The sequence below is a fragment of the Delphinus delphis genome, chromosome 20 (assembly GCF_949987515.2).
Source record: "Delphinus delphis chromosome 20, mDelDel1.2, whole genome shotgun sequence".
Classification (NCBI taxonomy): Eukaryota; Metazoa; Chordata; class Mammalia; order Artiodactyla; family Delphinidae; genus Delphinus; species Delphinus delphis.
In genome coordinates, this window is record NC_082702.1 from 15,996,782 (window position 1) to 16,015,603 (window position 18,822).

The 18,822-nt window shown below is 56.1% G+C and overlaps 1 protein-coding gene and 1 long non-coding RNA gene across 2 annotated transcripts; one reads left to right on the forward strand and one right to left on the reverse strand.

Moving 5' to 3' along the window:
* Positions 1-129: 129 nt before the first annotated feature.
* LOC132416216 (uncharacterized) lies at positions 130-9,840 on the reverse strand. The gene is made up of 4 exons (XR_009517496.1): positions 9,809-9,840; positions 8,044-8,230; positions 6,992-7,079; positions 130-1,072 (listed from the first exon to the last, which is right to left on the reverse strand). It is a non-coding gene; the product is annotated as an uncharacterized lncRNA (long non-coding RNA).
* ATP4A (ATPase H+/K+ transporting subunit alpha) lies at positions 4,066-17,808 on the forward strand. The gene is made up of 21 exons (XM_059999347.1): positions 4,066-4,233; positions 4,342-4,401; positions 5,287-5,490; positions 6,662-6,775; positions 7,014-7,266; positions 7,536-7,804; positions 8,500-8,698; positions 9,081-9,190; positions 9,277-9,411; positions 9,938-10,130; positions 11,187-11,362; positions 11,847-11,983; positions 12,071-12,221; positions 12,317-12,485; positions 12,577-12,731; positions 14,006-14,129; positions 14,596-14,741; positions 16,334-16,467; positions 16,886-16,987; positions 17,076-17,167; positions 17,381-17,808. The coding sequence occupies exons 1-21, from the start codon at positions 4,066-4,068 to the stop codon at positions 17,407-17,409; spliced, it is 3,120 nt and encodes a 1,039-aa protein (XP_059855330.1). The 3' UTR covers positions 17,410-17,808.
* Positions 17,809-18,822: the final 1,014 nt, after the last annotated feature.

Here is an 18,822-nt window from a genome sequence, read left to right on the forward strand (position 1 = left end):
TTCCCTGAGAAGGGATCGAACACGCGCCCTTGGCAATGAGAGCGAGGAGTCCTAACCACTGGACCGCCAGGGAGTTCCCTTGAAATGATCGTTTTGACAAGCGGACATCCTAAACCATGGAGGGGAAGTGGCACAGGGGAAGAAGGAGGGACAGCCAGGGGTCTGATTCCAGCAGGCCTTGTAGGACGCTGAGCCCCTAAGAGTGTTTGTGGTCACGATTCTAGGAAACTCTTGTTCAAATTCCCCTGAAAACCGACTCAAATGTTTGCCATCCATTTAATAGTCTGTCCTCTAACAGTCAGGAACATTTTTTCCAATTCTGACCATTAATTGTTCTCAAAAAATTCTCCATGATCCGTGTGCCCCAGGCTTAGAGAAATCTTGCTCCGTCGTGCTGAATGGATCGTGTCACGCTTGCGAGATTCTTGTGAGAAGTCTTTGCCCCCGAATGGTGCCGGCAGCTGCCCGTCCCCTCTCCACATGGCACAGTCCGCCCCGGCGCCGCTTCAAGTGCCAACGTTGGCGCACCTCCCGCTTTATCCAGATCCTGCCTGTGGGCAACCGCCTGTGTCCACTCCTGAGACAGGGTTACGGTTGCTTGGACACGCAATGAAGGAATAAATGCACAAGCAAAGATCCTCCAAAGACACAGAACTTGAAAGCTGTGTACCATCTGAAGGCTGTGTAATCAGGGGGGCTGAAAAAAAAAATTTAACTGGGCACTGACCAGTCAGAATGGATGAGGCCCTGAGGCTAGAGCAGGGTCAGGCTGGGCCGGGTGTGGAAGGTCTGGGGGCTCAGACGGAGGCTGTGTTTCCACTGTTTGAATCACCAGTCCAGCTGAGTGCCAACTGTGACTGTGTCAGTGTTTTTTGTTTTTTGCGGTACGCGGACCTCTCACTGTTGTGTCCTCTCCCGTTGCGGAGCACAGGCTCCGGACGCGCAGGCTCAGCGGCCATGGCTCACAGGCCTAGCCGCTCCGTGGCATGTGGGATCTTCCCGGACTGGGGCACGAACCCGTGTCCCCTGCATTGGCAGGCAGACTCCCAACCACTGCGCCACCAGGGAAGCCCTGTGTCAGTGTTTTGAATAGAAAATAAAGAGGTCATAGAACAGCCCTCTGGTCATTACCTCTTGATATCCCCCAAATGTCCACCCTGTTCCAAACTGCTTGAAGGCTCAAAAATAAAGCCCTCCCTGACATGATGCAGGACACACATCTTGGCCGTGCTTCTGCCAATCACGAGAAGCCACGGGCAAACTCAAACCGAGGGATATTATACAAAATAACGGAGATAGCTTCCAAAATGTCAAGGTCATGAAAGGCAAGGAAAGACTGGGGAAATGTCACAGATTGGAGGAGACTAAGGAGCCAGGACGCCGAAATGCAAAGTGTGGTCCTGGATAGGATCCTGGACCAAGAAAACGACAGGAGAGGAAAAAATGGGGAAATTCAAACAAATTCTCTAAGTTAGTTCATAATGTCATATCCATGTTAATTTCTTGAATTTGGTCATTGGACTGTGGTTATGTAAGAGAATGTCCTTATTCATAGAAGACACATGCCTAAGTATTTATGGATAAGCAAGCATCCTGTCTCTAACTTACTCTCAAATGATTCAGCCAAAATCTATCTATGTATCTATCTATATAGCACAGACATGGTCAAGTTGTTAAATTTAGGTGAAGGGTAGGCAGGAGTTCATTTTACCATCCCTGTAACTTGTAGGTCTAAAATATTTAATATAAAGCATTGAAAATTAACATAACAAAACTAAGAAATGAGAAAAACAAATGAGACAGGGACCAGAGAAGGAGAGTCCCTGAGTTTGACAGAGGTCTGCACAGTATCACAGGTCAGCCCTCTGCCTCCAGTGATGTTGCCTCGGTCTCTCCATCTGTGACTTAGGTTGTGGGCTTCCCTAGTCTGTGCAGGCATGACTGCATATCTGCCCCAGGCCCTGGACACAGTGAGAGGCACCAGATGAGTTCCCAATGACTGAGACTTCCTGAGGGCCTGGCCGGTGCTCCAAGTTTGCTAGTGAATGTTCCCAACCACTCGAAGAGATAAATCCTGTTTCAATCCAACAGTGACTATTGAGCAACTATTGTGTGTCTGAGAGCACTGTTCTGGGTGCTGTGTATACAGCAGCAAACACAACCAAGTCCTGGTCTTCCCTCTCATGGGACAAGATTGACACCAAACAAATGAGATACAATGTCAGGTTGGGATAAAGGGTGTGTGTAAACAGAGTGAGGGGATGGAGCCTGATGGGGATGCAGTATTATAACTGAGGACTCTCTGAAGAGGTGACATATGAGCTGAGACTTGGAGGTGAGCAAAAGCCATGCTGACATCTAAGGAAGAGGGTACCAGGCAGCAGGAACTGCAGGTGCAAAGGCCCTGGGGCAGGAATGACCTTGGCCTGTACAAAGCACAGCAAGGCCAGTGCCAATGGCTTGGCAGTAGAGACAGCTGGGGCAGGTGAGCTGGAGCCAGAGCTTGCAGGAATGATTTTGGAGTTTATTCTGAGTGAGAAGGGAAGCCCTTGGAGGGTTGTAAGCAGAGAAGTAACACAAGCTGTTTTACACATGTGACTCAGAGAGAGAAGCCCCCAGTGAACGAGTGGACTCATTGTAAGGGCAGTGAGTGTGACTTCAGCCCTGCCTCCTCTCTTGGGGTTTCCTGCAGCTGGGTGGTGGTGGGGAGAGGCTCGGGCTGCTCCCAGGTGACCTGCGCCAGAAGAGAAGGACATTGCCAAAGCAATTATCTTATCAGATCTACCCACACTTGCCCCTGGAGACACGTCCACCCTGTGAGGCCCAAGCATGAGAATATCAAGGACCTGCCATTCCACCAGGCCAGCCCCTCACGTCTGCCCATGGAGATCCCTGACTGGAGGGGTTTCGAGGGGGTTCCCAGACCTCAAACCTGGCACTAAGCACCAAGTTCAAAAAGTCCTTGCCCTACTCTGCACCGTGGTTTCCCCACCTGGGCAGGTTGGGGTGGGGACAGGGGAATGATTGAGGGCTGTGATGGCTGTAGCTGGAGTGGGGCATGCCTCTGGGGTCCTCTGAGCCTCAGTTTCCCCCTCTGCACAATGGGAATAATAGTGCTGCCTTCACAGGGGTTTCTTGCAAGGACCCATGAGAACACATATGTGAAGCACCTGGCACATGTTTGGCAGTGCTGCTGTGAAGTGTGAGTGTTTTCACTGATGGTACCATATGAGAGCCAGGCTCCGGGGTCAAACCTGGGCTGGAATCCTGTCCCTGATACTTAGTCATCGCAACCTTAGGCAAAGTCCTTGACCGCTCTGTGCCTCAGTTTCCCCATCTGTATAATGGGGGCTAATAAGAGAATGTAACTTTGCAGGGCTGTTGTGAGGAGCTAAGGAAGCATTCAAGCAAAGCACACAGGGCAGACCCAGCACTGAGCAAGTGCTCCCTGAACTGACAGCTATTACAGCGCCTGCTGTGAGCACCCCCCCCACCCCTCCTCCAGGTGTCTGGCGCGGCTTCGAAGAGGACACTCTGCAGCCAATCTGCCTGGTTCTGCGTCCTGCCTCCCACGTCCTAGCTTGGGGACATGGGCAAGTGACTTCACCCCTCCGTGCCTCCGTCTCCCCATCTGTAAGGGGAGAATGGCACTCACCTCAAAGGGTAGTTGTGAGGTTAATAAATTAATACGTGAAAGCCCTTAGCACAGTGCCAGGCACATAATGAGTACCATATGTTTGCTATTCCTCTTGTTAGTACAGCTATTCCCAGTGGTTCCCTGATCTCAGTGACAGGTTGCGATGGGGTCCGGGCAGGTAGAGCAGCCCAGTAGGGAATGCCCAAGCTGCCCGGGCCTGGAGGTCACCCCAAGGAGCCCCGTGATCAGCTGTAATCAGGTCCGCCCTGCTCCACCTCCTCTCTCCCTGGGTATATCAGGGCTGGTCCAGGTCCCAGGTTCCGTCTCCGGCAAAGGAGGGCGGCTGCACCGGGCACCATGGGGAAGGCAGTGAGTAGGGTCAGGGGTCGGGGGGTGGAGGTTGGAGGCAGGGGTTCCAGAGGGACCTGATGCCTTCCCCGTCTCCCAACCCCCAGGAGAATTACGAGCTGTACCAGGTAGAGCTGGGTCCTGGTCCCAGTGGGGACATGGCAGCCAAGATGAGCAAGAAGAAGGCGGGCAGTGGAGGGGGCAAGAGGAAGGAGAAGCTGGAGAACATGAAGAAGGAGATGGAGATTGTGAGCAGAGGCCCCAGGGGGCCTGGTGGGGTGGGGGGCGGGGTGGGGCTGGGCAAGGGGAGGGGTGGGGACCCGCGAGACAGTGAGTGTTGTGCCTCCTCCATGCAGAACGACCACCAGCTGTCAGTACCCGAGCTGGAACAGAAATACCGGACCAGTGCGACCAAGGTGAGCTGGGGCAGAGGGAGGGGTGGGTATAGGGAAGAGGAGCCGGGGGTTGGGGGCGCGGGGGATGGGGGGAGAGGGAGGGAGGGAGGGGGGAGAGGGAGGGGGAGAGAGAGGGAGGGGGAGAGGGAGAGTGTGGGGGAAGAGGGGGGAGAGAGAGAGAGAGAGGGAGGGAGAGAGGGAAGGGGAGAGAGAGAGGGGAAGAAAGAGAGAGAAGGGGAGAGAGAGAGAGAGAGAGGGAGGGAGAGAGGGAAGGGGAGAGAGAGGGGAAGAAAGAGAGAGAGAGAAGGGGAGAGAGAGAGAGAGAGAGAGAGAGGGAGGGAGGGAGGGAGAGAGAGGGAGGGAGGGAGGGGGAGAGAGAGAGGGAGAGGGAGAGAGAGAGTGTGGGGGGAGGGGGGAGAGAGAGAGAGAGGGAGGGAGAGAGGTGGGGGAGGGAGAGAGAGGGGAGAGGGAGGGAGAGAGAGAGGGAGGGAGGGGGAGAGAGAGAGGGAGGGGGAGAGGGAAGGGGAGAGAGAGAAGGGGAGAGAGAGAGGGGAAGAGAGAGAGAGAGAGAGAGAGAGAGAGAGAGAGAGGAGGGAGGGAGGGAGAGAGAGAGAAACACATTAGGAAGGGCCAAACAGACCAAACAGAGAGAGAAGATAAGAGAAGCAGATAAAAAGAGACAGAAGAGAGACAGAAACAGCAGGAAGAAAGACACTGAGAGAAAGGTGGGAGAGAAGAGAGACACAAAGAAGGGATGGGGAGAGGGGCGGCAACAAAGACGGAGAAAGAAAGGAAGAGGCGCAAGGCAAGGGGTGGGGCAGGGAGAGGGAGGCAGGGAAGGAGAGCTCTCATTGATGAGAGGAGAGTCCTTAGTGACCACCAAGACCCCACTCCTCCCGCCCCCAGGGCCTGTCTGCCAGCCTGGCCGCGGAGCTGCTGCTGCGGGACGGGCCCAATGCCCTGAGGCCGCCGCGGGGCACCCCCGAGTATGTCAAGTTCGCCCGGCAGCTGGCGGGCGGTCTGCAGTGCCTCATGTGGGTGGCCGCTGCCATCTGCCTCATTGCCTTTGCCATCCAGGCCAGCGAGGGCGACCTCACCACGGACGACAATGTGAGTGGCGGGTGCTGGGGCCAGACATGGGACACAGGGACCTGGGGGACAGAGGACATTGAGCATGGGACTCAGAACACAAATGACATATGATGGGGATATAGAGAGATGGAAAACATCTCTAAGACATGGGTCACGGGGGCCAAAGGACATTGGGATATGAGACAGACCAAAGGACATAGGTCACAGGGGACGCAGGAGAGACTGTGTCACAGAGATAGAGGACATAGGCAGGGATACAAAGACATAGACATGCAACACTTAAGATATGGGACTTGGGAAACAGAGGGCATGGGACAGGCCAAGGACAGAGGGCGCAGGGGACACTGGGACTCACACGTGGGCACAAGGGCATGGGGACACAAGAGATACAAGACTCAGGACACAGTACATGGAGAGACATAAGATATTAGACATGGGAGCACAGAGAAATAGAGAATAGTGAGATGGAGGACAAGAGGACATTGGATATATGACCGGGGTCAGGACAAGGGACATGGGGATGTAGGGACATGTGACATTGGACAGAGGCTTGAAAAGTCTTAGGACATGTGACACAGAATGGGGACTCAAGAGTACATAGACATGGGGAGACATCGGACATAGGCACCTGGAATTTGAGACATGGGACACTGGTCATGGAGGACACAGAAAGCGAAGCATGAGATCTGCAGCACACGTGGAAATGGGGATGTGAGGGCACAGGAACTGTTGGAATAGGGGACACAGAGGATGGCACACAGATGATGAAAACACAGAATATGAACCTTGGAACACAGGGAATTTAGGACACGGGAACATGGGACAGAGGACTGTGGGGAACGCAAGACTTGGGGGGCACAGGAAAATGGAACACATACCACCAAGGTGCATGGTGACATGGGGCACAAGTCATAGGGTATGGGGCCACAGAGCCAGAGGAAATGGGATGTATGGACACAGGGACATAAGACATAGAGAATACAGGGCAGTTGAATGTGGGATATGAAGAACATGGGGACAGGGACACAGGTCACAGGAAATAGTGCCTGAGGCTTCCTAGTAGAGTGGGGGAAAACCACGGAGGTGACCTTGGAGGAAAACTACCAGGGCACCAGAGAGCAGGCAGGTGGCCTCAGGCAGGGAGCTTCCAGCCCCGAGTCATAACCCAGCCCCTCTCCACCTCCGCCAGCTATACCTGGCCCTGGCCCTCATTGCTGTGGTTGTGGTCACTGGCTGCTTCGGTTACTATCAGGAGTTTAAGAGCACCAACATCATCGCCAGCTTCAAGAACCTCGTGCCCCAGGTGGGTCTCCAGCCCCTGGCCACTTGAGGTTCCAAGTCTCCACAGGGGCACTGGCAGTCTCCTGGCATCTCTCTGTGGCCCCTCCCATCAGGCCCAGCCCGGCCTTCATCCCTGGCCTCCATCTCTCCCCACAGGTCCTCACCTCTCCCCACTTTTCACCTCCCCACCTCCCCACTGCATGCAGCAACTTCTACCCCCATTCCCTACCCTGCTCACCTCTGGTGCTCTTGCCCCACAGCAAGCAACGGTGATCCGAGACGGGGACAAGTTCCAGATCAACGCAGATCAGCTGGTGGTGGGCGACCTGGTGGAGATGAAAGGTGGGGATCGAGTGCCAGCCGACATCCGCATCCTGCAGGCCCAGGGCTGCAAGGTGGACAACTCCTCGCTGACCGGAGAGTCTGAGCCGCAGACCCGCTCGCCCGAGTGCACGCACGAGAGCCCCCTGGAGACCCGCAACATCGCCTTCTTCTCCACCATGTGCCTTGAGGGTCCGTGAGGTCCCCACCCACCCGCCCAGCTGACCACGCTGCCTCCATTGCCCCCTTCTGCTTCCTTCCGAGACACACTGCCTCTCTACATCGCGTGACTGCCAACTCTTCGGGTCACACCGCCTCTCTAGCTCCCACTATTGCCACCCCTTCCCAGGTCACGCTGCCCCCGCTGCCTTCCACGACTGCCCCTCCTTTGGTTCACGCCACTGTGCGTGCCCCCAGTGCTGCCCACCCGGCGCTGAGTCACCCTCTTGGCCCCACTGCAGGCACCGCACAGGGCCTGGTGGTGAGCACCGGCGACCGCACCATCATCGGGCGCATCGCATCACTGGCCTCGGGAGTAGAAAATGAGAAGACACCCATCGCTATCGAAATTGAACATTTTGTGGACATCATCGCAGGCCTGGCCATCCTCTTCGGTGCCACATTTTTCATAGTGGCCATGTGCATTGGCTACACCTTCCTGCGGGCCATGGTGTTCTTCATGGCCATTGTGGTAGCCTATGTGCCTGAAGGGCTGCTGGCCACTGTCACAGTGAGTTGGGGAAGCAGAAGAGCGGTGCAGTGAGCTGAGAGGCCTGTCCATCTGTCTGTTCGTTCATCCGGGCTTCCCTCCATCCTCTCCCTATCTGTCCATCTATCCATTTTGCTCCCATCCACCCACCCACCTTCCCGTCATCCATCCTCCCCCATCCATCCTCACCCCAATCCATCCCCCCCATCCCCCCCCATCCCCATCTCTCCACTTATCCCATCCATTCAGGAAACACCCACCGGGGCTACTCTGGGCCATGTCCTGTGCCACACGCTGAGGACTCAGAGATGAACGGGCAGGGGCTTTGACAGGAGGCGGCTGAGGTCCAGTGTTGAAGGCTGTGGGTAGCCTTCAAGAGTCAGCACTCAGTCCAGGGCCAGCCCAAGGGGAGGCTCAGGAAATGTTAGTTTTCTCATTTTGATTGTGCTGTAAGAGAAATTATGGAATCTCAGCTAGGGCAGCTTAGAGCAGGGCCTGGCTACGTATATCTGGTGGACAGATTGGGGAGGCATCCCAAGTGGAAAGCACAGGCTGGACGAAAGCTTGGAGGCAAGAAAAAGCCTACTCTTTGCAGGGGGATGCTGCATAGGCAGTACTGTGGCTAGGGTAAAGGATCCCCGGTGCCGGGAGAGGAGGGACGTGGCACTGGGAGCAAGGCCTGGTCCCCAAGCCTGCATTTCTCACCCTTCCCCCAGGTCTGCCTGTCCCTGACAGCCAAGCGGCTGGCCAGCAAGAACTGTGTAGTCAAGAACTTGGAAGCAGTGGAGACACTGGGCTCCACGTCAGTGATCTGCTCTGACAAGACGGGGACCCTCACTCAGAACCGCATGACTGTGTCCCATCTGTGGTTCGACAACCACATCCACACTGCTGACACTACAGAAGACCAGTCAGGTGTGGGGGTGGGAGGAGACAGCAGCTGGGCAGGATCTGGTAGATGGTGGAGACCTAGTGGGGAGCTCTGCGGTTACTGAAGGGAGCCTGGGGAGGGCTTTGCATTAATGGAGAGGGGGCTCCATCTGATCAGGCGAAGGGCTGCGTCCTGGGTCTAGGGAGGGGACTAAGCTGCAAGTCTGTGAAGGGGCTTGGTACTTATTGGGTCTCATGGGAGACGATACTGAGTCTGGAGAGAAAACTCATACCCCAGGACCCAAACCCTGGGTTTGGGTCCCACCCAGGTCTGGGGCGGGGATCCAGTCCTGATTCCGGGGGGCGGGGCTCGGTTCTGGTATGGGAGAGCTCCTTCGCGGCCCCAGCCTGGATGCCTGACCTCCAGGGCAGACGTTTGACCAGTCCTCGGAGACGTGGCGGGCGTTGTGCCGCGTTCTCACCCTGTGTAATCGTGCTGCCTTCAAGTCGGGCCAGGACGCAGTGCCCGTGCCCAAGGTGAGAGCCGGGGCGCTCGGGGGAGGGGATCCCGGAAGCCTCCTGCTGCAGCCGGGAGCGCTCCTGACACCGGCCTGCGTTCCCAGCGCATCGTGATCGGGGACGCGTCGGAGACTGCGCTGCTCAAGTTCTCGGAGCTGACGCTGGGCAATGCCATGGGCTACCGCGAGCGCTTCCCCAAAGTCTGCGAGATCCCCTTCAACTCCACCAACAAGTTCCAGGTGTGTACCAGCCGCGGCCGGCCCCGCCCACGGTCCAGTCCCGCCCACAACAAGCCCTGCCCACTTCAGGCCCCACCCACATTCAGGACTGGCCTGCGGCTGGGCTTCACTCTCAGTCCCCTCCCTCTCCACAGCCAAACCCCACCCACATCTCCCGTCCCGCCCACCCACATCTCCCGTCCCGCCCACAGCCAAACCTCACCGAGGTCCCGGGCGTTCCACCCGCTCTCACTTGTCAGGCCCTTGGTGGGGAGAAGCTCCTAATCCAAATCCCGCTCCAGTCCAACTCCGACCCAAATTCTGCCCGTTCCCCACGCCCAGTCCCCTAACTAGGCCCCTAGGTCCGCCCCAACCCTCAGCCTCTACCAAGGACCTGCCCACCAAGCAAGCCCCTCACCCTCGGTCCCAGCCTGACCTTCCCAGAGCTATTCCGGCAGCGCTTGGGCGCCGTCAGCCCCGCCGTTCCCCAAGCCCCGCCCCTCCCTCTTGACCTCGCCCACAACACCGCCTCCTCCTCCTCCCACAGTTGTCCATCCACACCCTGGAGGACCCGCGCGACCCGAGGCACGTGCTTGTAATGAAGGGGGCCCCAGAGCGCGTGCTGGAGCGCTGTAGCTCCATCCTCATCAAGGGCCAGGAGCTGCCGCTGGATGAGCAATGGCGGGAGGCCTTCCAGACTGCCTACCTCAGCTTGGGAGGCCTGGGCGAACGCGTCCTGGGTAAGACCCCCAAGCCAGGGTAGAGGTTAAACCCGCGTGCGAGGAGGCGCTAGCACGGAGCCTGCCCGACCTTCCCGGCCCAGCCCTGACCCTGACCTTTCCCATCATTGCTTGACAGTTGACCTGCCCCAGTCTACACGCTCAACTTTGACTTTCCCTATCTCAGTCCTGAACCCTGTCCTCAATGCCTACCTTGACCCAACCTCTCCCAACCTGTTCTCACCTGGGTCTTACCTATCCTGACCCAACCTGTGATCCCTTGATTTTCCCCAGCTCTTGCCCCAGCTGATGACCTGCCCTTGCTTTCTTTCACCTCTGCCTTTCAGCGTACTCCTCTTGACCCTTTGACCTCCCCCCCCTCCCCGCCCGCCAATTTTTGTCTCGGTTCCTTAAACTTCCCTAACCCCTGCCTCAACTCCGGAAGGCACAAACCTGTGGTCCAATTTCTGGATCTTCCACTTTACTTGGTGTGTGACCTCTGGCAAGAAACGTCCCTTCTCTAAACCTGTTTCATCATTTGCAAGATGAGGATGCTAGTAGCCTCACAGAGCGGTTGTGGGGATGGATTCAGATACAGTTGTCCCTCAGTATCTATGGGGATTGGTTCCAGGACACCCACCACACTCCCCCACACCCTTACCCGACAGATACCAAAATCTGCAGATGTGCAAATCCCTTATGTAAAATGGTGGAGTATTTGCATATAACCTATGCACTTCCTTCCATATACTTAAAATCGTCTCTGGATTACTTATAATGGCTAATACAATGTAAATGCTATGTAAGTAGCTGTCAGTGTGTGGCAAATTCAAGTTTTACTTTTCGGAATATTCTGGAATTTTTTCCAGAATAGTTTTGATCCACAGTTGGTTAAGTCTGCAGATGTGGAACCTGTGGATACAGAGGGTTAGCTGTAATGTGAATGAAGGATTCAGCACAGGGTCAGGCATCCATAGGTGCTCGGTGCAAGGCACCTGGTGATTTTACTCATCACCTGGCCTTGCTATGAAAGGGTTCACCCAGGACTCCTCTCTGACTTCCCTGTTTTCTGGTCAGGCTTCTGCCAGCTCTACCTGAGTGAGAAGGACTACCCACATGGCTATGCCTTCAACGTGGAGGACATGAACTTTCCAACCAGTGGCCTGTGCTTTGCGGGACTCGTATCCATGATAGACCCACCCCGGGCCACCGTTCCTGATGCTGTGCTCAAGTGCCGCACAGCAGGCATCCGGGTATGCCCCTGGGGAGAGGACCAGGCAGGGGTGAGAACAGAGGATGGCAGTGTTTGGGGATGAGGGGCCCTGTGACAGAAACCCACCCGAAAGTGGCTTGAACCACAAAGGAATATATTGGTTCAAGAACTGAAAAGTTCTGGGGAATGAAGCTTCAGGTATAGCTGGATCCAGGAATTCAATGTCTTTAGGAACTTGCCTTTCTCCACGTCTCAGCTCTGCTTTTCTCTCTGCTGGCTTTATTCTCAAGCAGTTCTCCATTGTGGTGGACAAAGGTGACCACCCTCCAGCAGCTCCAACTAACGTCCCACCTGTTTAGCCACCCCATCGAAAAAAGAATGCCTCTCTGACAGTTGTACCAGATTGGGTCACATGTTCATCTCTGAACCAATCACTATGGCTGGGGCTGGGGGATGTCCACTGGGGAGGACAGGGAGAGTGGATTAATCTGAAGGGGTCAAGGGTCTGCTGGTTCCCCTTACAGGTGATCATGGTGACAGGTGACCACCCCATCACAGCCAAGGCCATTGCAGCCAGTGTGGGCATCATCTCAGAAGGCAGTGAGACAGTGGAGGACATCGCTTCCCGCCTCCGTGTGCCCGTGGAGCAGGTTAACCGGAAGTAAGCCCCCTTCAGCCTTCCTTATGGTTCTTCCCACACCCCACACAGACTGAGGCCCCAGCGATGCCCTCCCACCTCCCTCCCTAGGGATGCCCGCGCCTGTGTGATCAATGGCATGCAGCTGAAGGACATGGACCCATCAGAGCTGGTCGAGGCACTGCGTACCCACCCTGAGATGGTGTTTGCTCGTACCAGCCCCCAGCAGAAGCTGGTGATTGTGGAGAGCTGCCAGCGACTGGTGCGACCCTGCTGATGAAGGCAAGCACGTGGGCTTGGCTGGCCCTGGGCTGCCCTCTCACTGACCAACCTCCCACCTGTACCCACTGCCTGCAGGGTGCAATCGTGGCTGTGACGGGGGATGGTGTGAATGACTCCCCAGCCCTGAAGAAGGCAGACATTGGCGTGGCCATGGGCATTGCCGGCTCGGATGCCGCTAAAAATGCGGCCGACATGATCCTGCTGGATGACAACTTTGCCTCCATTGTGACAGGCGTGGAGCAGGGTCCGGGCTGGGTCAGAGATGGGGGCAGGCGGTGTGGGCACAGGAGGAAGTGGGCTCTGAGGAGACTGAGGTGCCTGCTGTACTCCCACAGGCCGACTGATCTTTGACAACCTGAAGAAGTCCATCGCCTACACACTGACCAAGAACATCCCTGAACTGACGCCGTACCTTATTTACATCACCGTCAGCGTGCCCCTGCCCCTCGGGTGCATCACCATCCTCTTCATAGAACTCTGTACCGACATCGTGAGTCTACATGATGCCCCAGTGCCCCCCACCCACATGGTGCCCAGAGACATATGCCCACAGACAGGTGTGAGGGACAAGAGACCACCAGGGAAAGTCTTGAACTCAGAGTGATACAGATGTGTGTATACCAGACAGCCAGATGTGGACACACAGGCAGGCAGGAAGGTAGCCACGGACAGAATTACAGACGGGGACACATAGGTGGACACTCAGATAGGCAAGGACAGATTCATGGACACACGTGGACTCAGATATGGACACTCAGACAAACAGAGATTTTACAGACACGGATATCTGGCCAAACTTGGATCACAGACAGACATCCCTCAACAGACATGGACAGATAAACAGCATCAGATAGACTCCAAGGCAGAGAGACAGAAAAGATCCTCAGGTCCAGCCACAAATGCAGCCAGGTGCACGGCCACGTCACATCTTTATTCAACAGCACTTACATAATGTCTGCTCTGGGCCAGGCACACATTAATTACTTAATTTTGTCCTCATAACTACTCTATGAGATGAGCTTTATTTCTTTATCATACCCATTTTACTGATGAGCTAACTGAGGCTTAGACAGCTTGAGCGGCTTGCCCCAGGTCACACAGCTAATAAGTGGCACAGCAGGGATTCAAGCCCAGGTATTCAGGTACCCCAGAACCTCTGCCCTCAGTCAGTACACTCTGCTGCCACTCTGTGTCCACAAACAGATGGGGTGGGGGACAGGGAGGAGGACACATGTACACAGAGAGACAGAAGAGATTCAGAGATAGAGAGTGACAAAGAGAGATATAGAGACAGGAACACAGAGACAAAAAAGCAGAGGCACAGTCACAGAGAAAGAGACTGGAGATGGGGACAAAGAAATGAAGAAAGTAAGGGACAGAAAGAGAGAAAGAGCGCGCAACAGGGAAACAGGCCAAGACCAGAGGACCCTAGAGAAGAAACAGACAGAGAGGAGGACAGAGAGGAGGGGGGCCAAGAAAGGCAGAGACAGAGAACACCCAGTAGCAGAGATAATGCAGATGCTCTGATGGAGGCGGACACCAAGACAGATGGGCACACACATGTGGACTGGATATGCTGACATTCCTGACAAGGGCCAGCTGGACCCAGGCTGTCCAGGCAGGTGTGGCTGTGTGGTCACCGTGGGTCCTGCCTCCTAACCTCACTTCTGTCCCTGCCCACTGCAGCGGGGAGGGGGGCTCCAGAGAGTCAGGGACAGGGGCCCAGGCAAGCCATCAACCCCAGTTCCTTCCACTCCTGGCCAGTTCCCCTCTGTGTCCCTGGCGTACGAGAAGGCCGAGAGTGACATCATGCACCTGCGTCCACGGAACCCGAAGCGTGACCGATTGGTCAACGAGCCCCTGGCTGCCTACTCCTACTTCCAGATCGGTGCGTGCCCCGGGGTGGGGCGTGGCTCCTCTGCAGGGCTGCTCGCCTGCCGTGGCGTCTCTAACGGGGGCTCTGCCTTGTTCTGGATCTTGGTGTCTGCATTTGACCCTGGATCTCTGTCATTCTCTGAGTCTGTGTCTGCACACAATGGTCTCTATGGTCCCCAGTGTCCCTTCTCTGTCCCAGGCCTCATTCTCCATGACCCTGTCTCTGGGTCACTGCCTCCTGTCTTTTTTGGGTTCTCTGGGTGTGTCTCTGTTCCTGCCTCTCTCTGTGTCCTGTCCCTTGTGTCCCTGTCAATCTCTCTTGGAGTCCTTGTCTCTGTCTGTCTCTCCATGTCTGTCACTGTGTTCTTGTCTGTCTCCATGCCACTGTTTCTGTGTTCCTGTCTCTGTGTGTGTGTCCCTGACCCTGTCTCTCTGTGTCTCCATCTGTGTCTCCCTGTGCCTCCTTGCCTCTCTCCCAGGTGCCATCCAGTCATTTGCTGGCTTCACTGACTACTTCACGGCCATGGCCCAGGAGGGCTGGTTCCCTTTGCTGTGTGTGGGGCTCCGGCCATACTGGGAGAACCACCACCTACAAGATCTGCAGGACAGCTATGGCCAGGAGTGGGTGAGCCCCTGCCCCATCCCATGAGTCCCGTGACTCATGGGATGCCACCTACCTTGAGTGTGGCCCACACTCATTCCTCCACGTGAGACTGAGCTCAGCCAGAGCCTCCCAGACACCCAGGCTCTCTGCCAGTTCTGGGGTGAGGGGCCTTTCCCACCACTGTCCTGAGCTCCGAACTCCTGCTTCTGATGACCCCAGCTGCACATGGGTCCTCTCTGCCCTGACAGCAACACATCGTCTCAGGTGTGGAGCCAGTACCACCCCCCCCCACCCCCCACCCCCATTCTGTTATTTTCCCCGCAGCATCACTTACACAGAGTATTTGCATGTGTGGCTGACTTCAGTGAAAGTCTGGAGCAGAGAGGCTAGATCTGGCTAGCGGGTGTGTTTAGTTTGCTCTACAGAGCGACAGATCAGGATATTCCCCTTAAACATTTACTGTCATGGTTAAGAATATAGATCTTAGGGCATCCCTGGTGGCGCAGTGGTTGAAAGTCCGCCTGCCGATGCGGGGGACACAGGTTCGTGCCCCAGTCCGGGAAGATCCCACATGCCGCGGAGCGGCTGGGCCCGTGAGCCATGGCTGCTGAGCCTGCGCGTTCGGAGCCTGTGCTCCGCAGCGGGAGAGGCCACAGCAGTGAGAGGCCCGTGTACCGCAAAAAAAAAAAAAAGAATATAGATCTTAGAGCCAAACTGCTTGGATTCATTGTCTGCCACTGCTCCTCACAGCTGTGTGACCCTGGGCAAGGTATTTTGCCTCTCTGTGCCTCAGTTTGCCCACCTCTAAAGTGGAGAGCATAATAATATACTGATATTATCTCAGTGATTTTCACCGCGGTGATTTTCACAGTGTGGTCCCCAGACCAGCAGCATTACCTGGGAACTTGTTTGAAATGTAGATTCTCAGTTTCCCCCTCAGACCTCTGGGATCAGAGACTCTGGGGGTGGGGCTTGTGTTTTAACTAGTTCTTCTGGGGATTCTGATGTATGTTGAAGTTTGAATACCACCAATCCACCTCTTAGGATTATTAGGAGGATTAAATGAGATAATACATGCGAAACACTTGGGACCTGGAGCATAGTAAGTGTTCCTTACACAATTAACTGGTATGTATAAAAATAGTGATACTGACGAAGTGGACTGAATAGCGGCTACCCCCTTTGAAAGGGCATGTGTCGTGTTCCTCAGAGGCCCATCTGGCCCACTTTGGTCATTTTTGCCATCTGCCCGGGTCCTGGAGTCACTGGACTTTGAAAATCCTGCCTCAGGATTCGAATTCTCTTTTCCCAGGTGCCTCCTTTCGGGTGCCCGGGACATTCTACATCACTCTTTTCATTATGAAAGCAACTGGCCTGGCCTACCGCTTGCCCAGGCAGTGACGGCCAAGCTGCACTAGGCCAGGCTTCTAGGCCCCGCACTCTGGGGCCCTGAAAACGTGGCAGATCCTGCATCTCTCCTCTGCCCCCACCCCAGCCTCTGACGCAAGGAAAGGAGTATTTAGGGGTTCGTGGCCCTAGGCCCCGCAGGCCCGGCTGCCTGCAGAGGCTCTCCGCCTGGGTTCAGGCTGCTCGTGTTCTCTCCTGGCCCACAGACGTTCGGGCAGCGCCTGTACCAGCAGTACACCTGTTACACCGTGTTCTTCATCAGCATCGAGATGTGCCAGATTGCCGACGTCCTCATCCGAAAGACACGCCGCCTCTCTGCCTTCCAGCAGGGCTTCTTCAGGTGTCCCCAGCTGGCCCCAGCCCCGCCCCCACCCTGCCCTCCGAGCCCTGGTTGCAACTCCCAGCAGGTCCTGACCAGGGCTTACTGCAGCCAGCAAACCCCAGCACTGGATGTGCTGATGTGCCGGTGCAGGTGCTAACGTTCCTTATCAATAGCTGGCCAATAGCTCCCACCTCATGCCTCTCAACTGGCCCGTCTATGTTTCATCAGCTAACGGGGTGATGCTGACAGAGTTGGTGTCCACTGCTGGAGAGGCGCGGGCCATGCCAGTGTTCGATGTTTAGAACATCTCCCTGCTGCCGCTATCTGACCTCCTCTGACCCAGTACCCTGATTCCCATCCGGTCCCCAACTCCTCATGGCCTATCTTTGTCCTGTGTCTGCCAGTCTGAGCCTCTCCCATCCTGCCCCACCTGCAGGAACAGGATCCTGGTGATCGCCATCGTGTTCCAGGTCTGCATCGGCTGCTTCCTGTGCTACTGCCCCGGAATGCCCAACATCTTCAACTTCATGCCCATTCGGTGAGGGGGTTGTGAGCTGCATCGGGGTGGGCCTGCAGGACACAGACCTGGGGGTAGCCTTGACCTTGCCATCTCGCCTGTGCCTCAGGTTCCAGTGGTGGCTGGTCCCCATGCCCTTTGGCCTCCTCATCTTCGTCTATGATGAGATCCGGAAACTTGGAGTTCGCTGCTGCCCAGGGAGTGAGTGTGGAGACTGGGGACCTGGGGATGGAGGGCTGAAACTTTCTCAGAGCAGCGGCCCTGACCTTTGATTTCCAGTACTTGACCTCCAAGCCCTTGACCCTCCATATCAAACCACCACTGAGCTATAACCTCTGAGCCCCTGGCTCCCCCCCACCCCAGCCCCGCCCCAAATCCCCCCAGCACTGAGTCTCCTTTCTCTCTCTCTCCCAGGCTGGTGGGACCAGGAACTCTACTATTAGAAGGACCGCTGTCTTCAAGTCATCTTCGAATCCACCACAGTAGGGGTGGGGGTGGGGGACACGTGGGACTCTCCGGACAGCCACCAAAACATCTGAGCAGTCAAGAGTTCCAGCCCCACCTGTGTCTGCTCTTGTGGCCCACGGCAACTCAACCTTGGGGAGTCCCTCCCCACTCCCCTTCCCCATCCACCCTCCCGGAGGAGCAGTCCCTAGGCCCAGTCCTCTGAGCTGGCCTCAGGGAAGCCCCCTCCTGAATGGTGGGGGGACTTTGAAGGGGAGTGGGAACGAGCAGCTCCCGTGACGTGGCTCTGTCCTTAGGACTCCAGGCCAGCAAGAGGGCTGCGTGGGGGGTCTTCTTTAAAAACACACTCATGTCTGCATGATAGCAATAAACCAGCTCACGTCCACTGTGTTTTTATTCAGTGCTGGGCATCGTCTTATTAAGTGTTTTTTCATGAGCACCTTTGATCTCCCACAGCCCTACAACTTAGGGGCTATTTGTTCCCGGCTGTATCTCCAGTTTCTAGAACACAGCCTGGCACATAGTAGGTACTCAGTAAACGCTGCTTCGGGGAGTGAATTCCCATCTCTTTGCCTAGGTTACAGCATTTCTAGGCGAGCTGGATGTGGCCACGGGCCCTCTCCAGAGAGGTGCCTTTAACCGCTCCACTAGCTGAACACCACCTCTGGGCTCTCCTTTCTCAGCACCCACTCTCCCTCTCTGGTCAGAATCCTTTCCACCTCAAGCATCCCCTCCCCCCTTCACAGGAGTTTCCTCTCTGATTCCACTTATGCCTTTGCAGCTGCAATGGGCACCCTATCACTGGTTAGTCCCAACCAACTCCTGGAGGCCACGTCACAGGTCCCCTCCTCACACCCCTCACCTGAAGTTAGCCCTCCAACTCCCCTGTTGGAGACTCCCCTGTCCACAGCACACACCCCCCCCACCTTTGCCACTGCTTTTCCCAGTCCCCTTTCTTGCCTCTCTTCCCCTTTCTTTGACGAGTCTCTCTGGCTGGACCGCAGGCTTCTCCTTCCTCATCGGCACAGTGCCCCCTTCCCCACTGGCCTCAGTTCTGTCTGCAGTGGTGCCCACATCTGTCTCCAGCTTGCCCCCAGCGTGTTCGAGGGGACCCACACTGGCCTCTGCATCATCCTCCAGACCTGATCCCACCCACTGTCCCATCATCGCAGCTCCTTCTCCCTGGGAAATGTAATGAGCCCTCGGGGAGCTTACAAACCCCAAACTTGGGTTACCCTGGGCTCCTTCACTCTTTCCTTTCTCACTGGTCATCTCCCTACTCCCCCCACCCCCACCCCACCTGGCCAAATAAGCTGGTCACCACCTGTCTACTCTGCTTCTAGCCACTCTCCTCCTACCCCTGCCGGCCCTGCCCTGGTCCAGGCCGGCCT

Excerpts from the sequence above, each read along its gene's own strand:
- ATP4A (XM_059999347.1), top strand. The coding sequence starts at position 4,066 with ATGCCTTCCCCGTCTCCCAACCCCCAGGAGAATTACGAGCTGTACCAG. Across the intron at positions 6,776-7,013 it reads TCAAGAACCTCGTGCCCCAG|CAAGCAACGGTGATCCGAGA; the intron begins GTGGGTCTCCAG and ends CTTGCCCCACAG. Across the intron at positions 7,805-8,499 it reads GGCTGCTGGCCACTGTCACA|GTCTGCCTGTCCCTGACAGC; the intron begins GTGAGTTGGGGA and ends CCCTTCCCCCAG.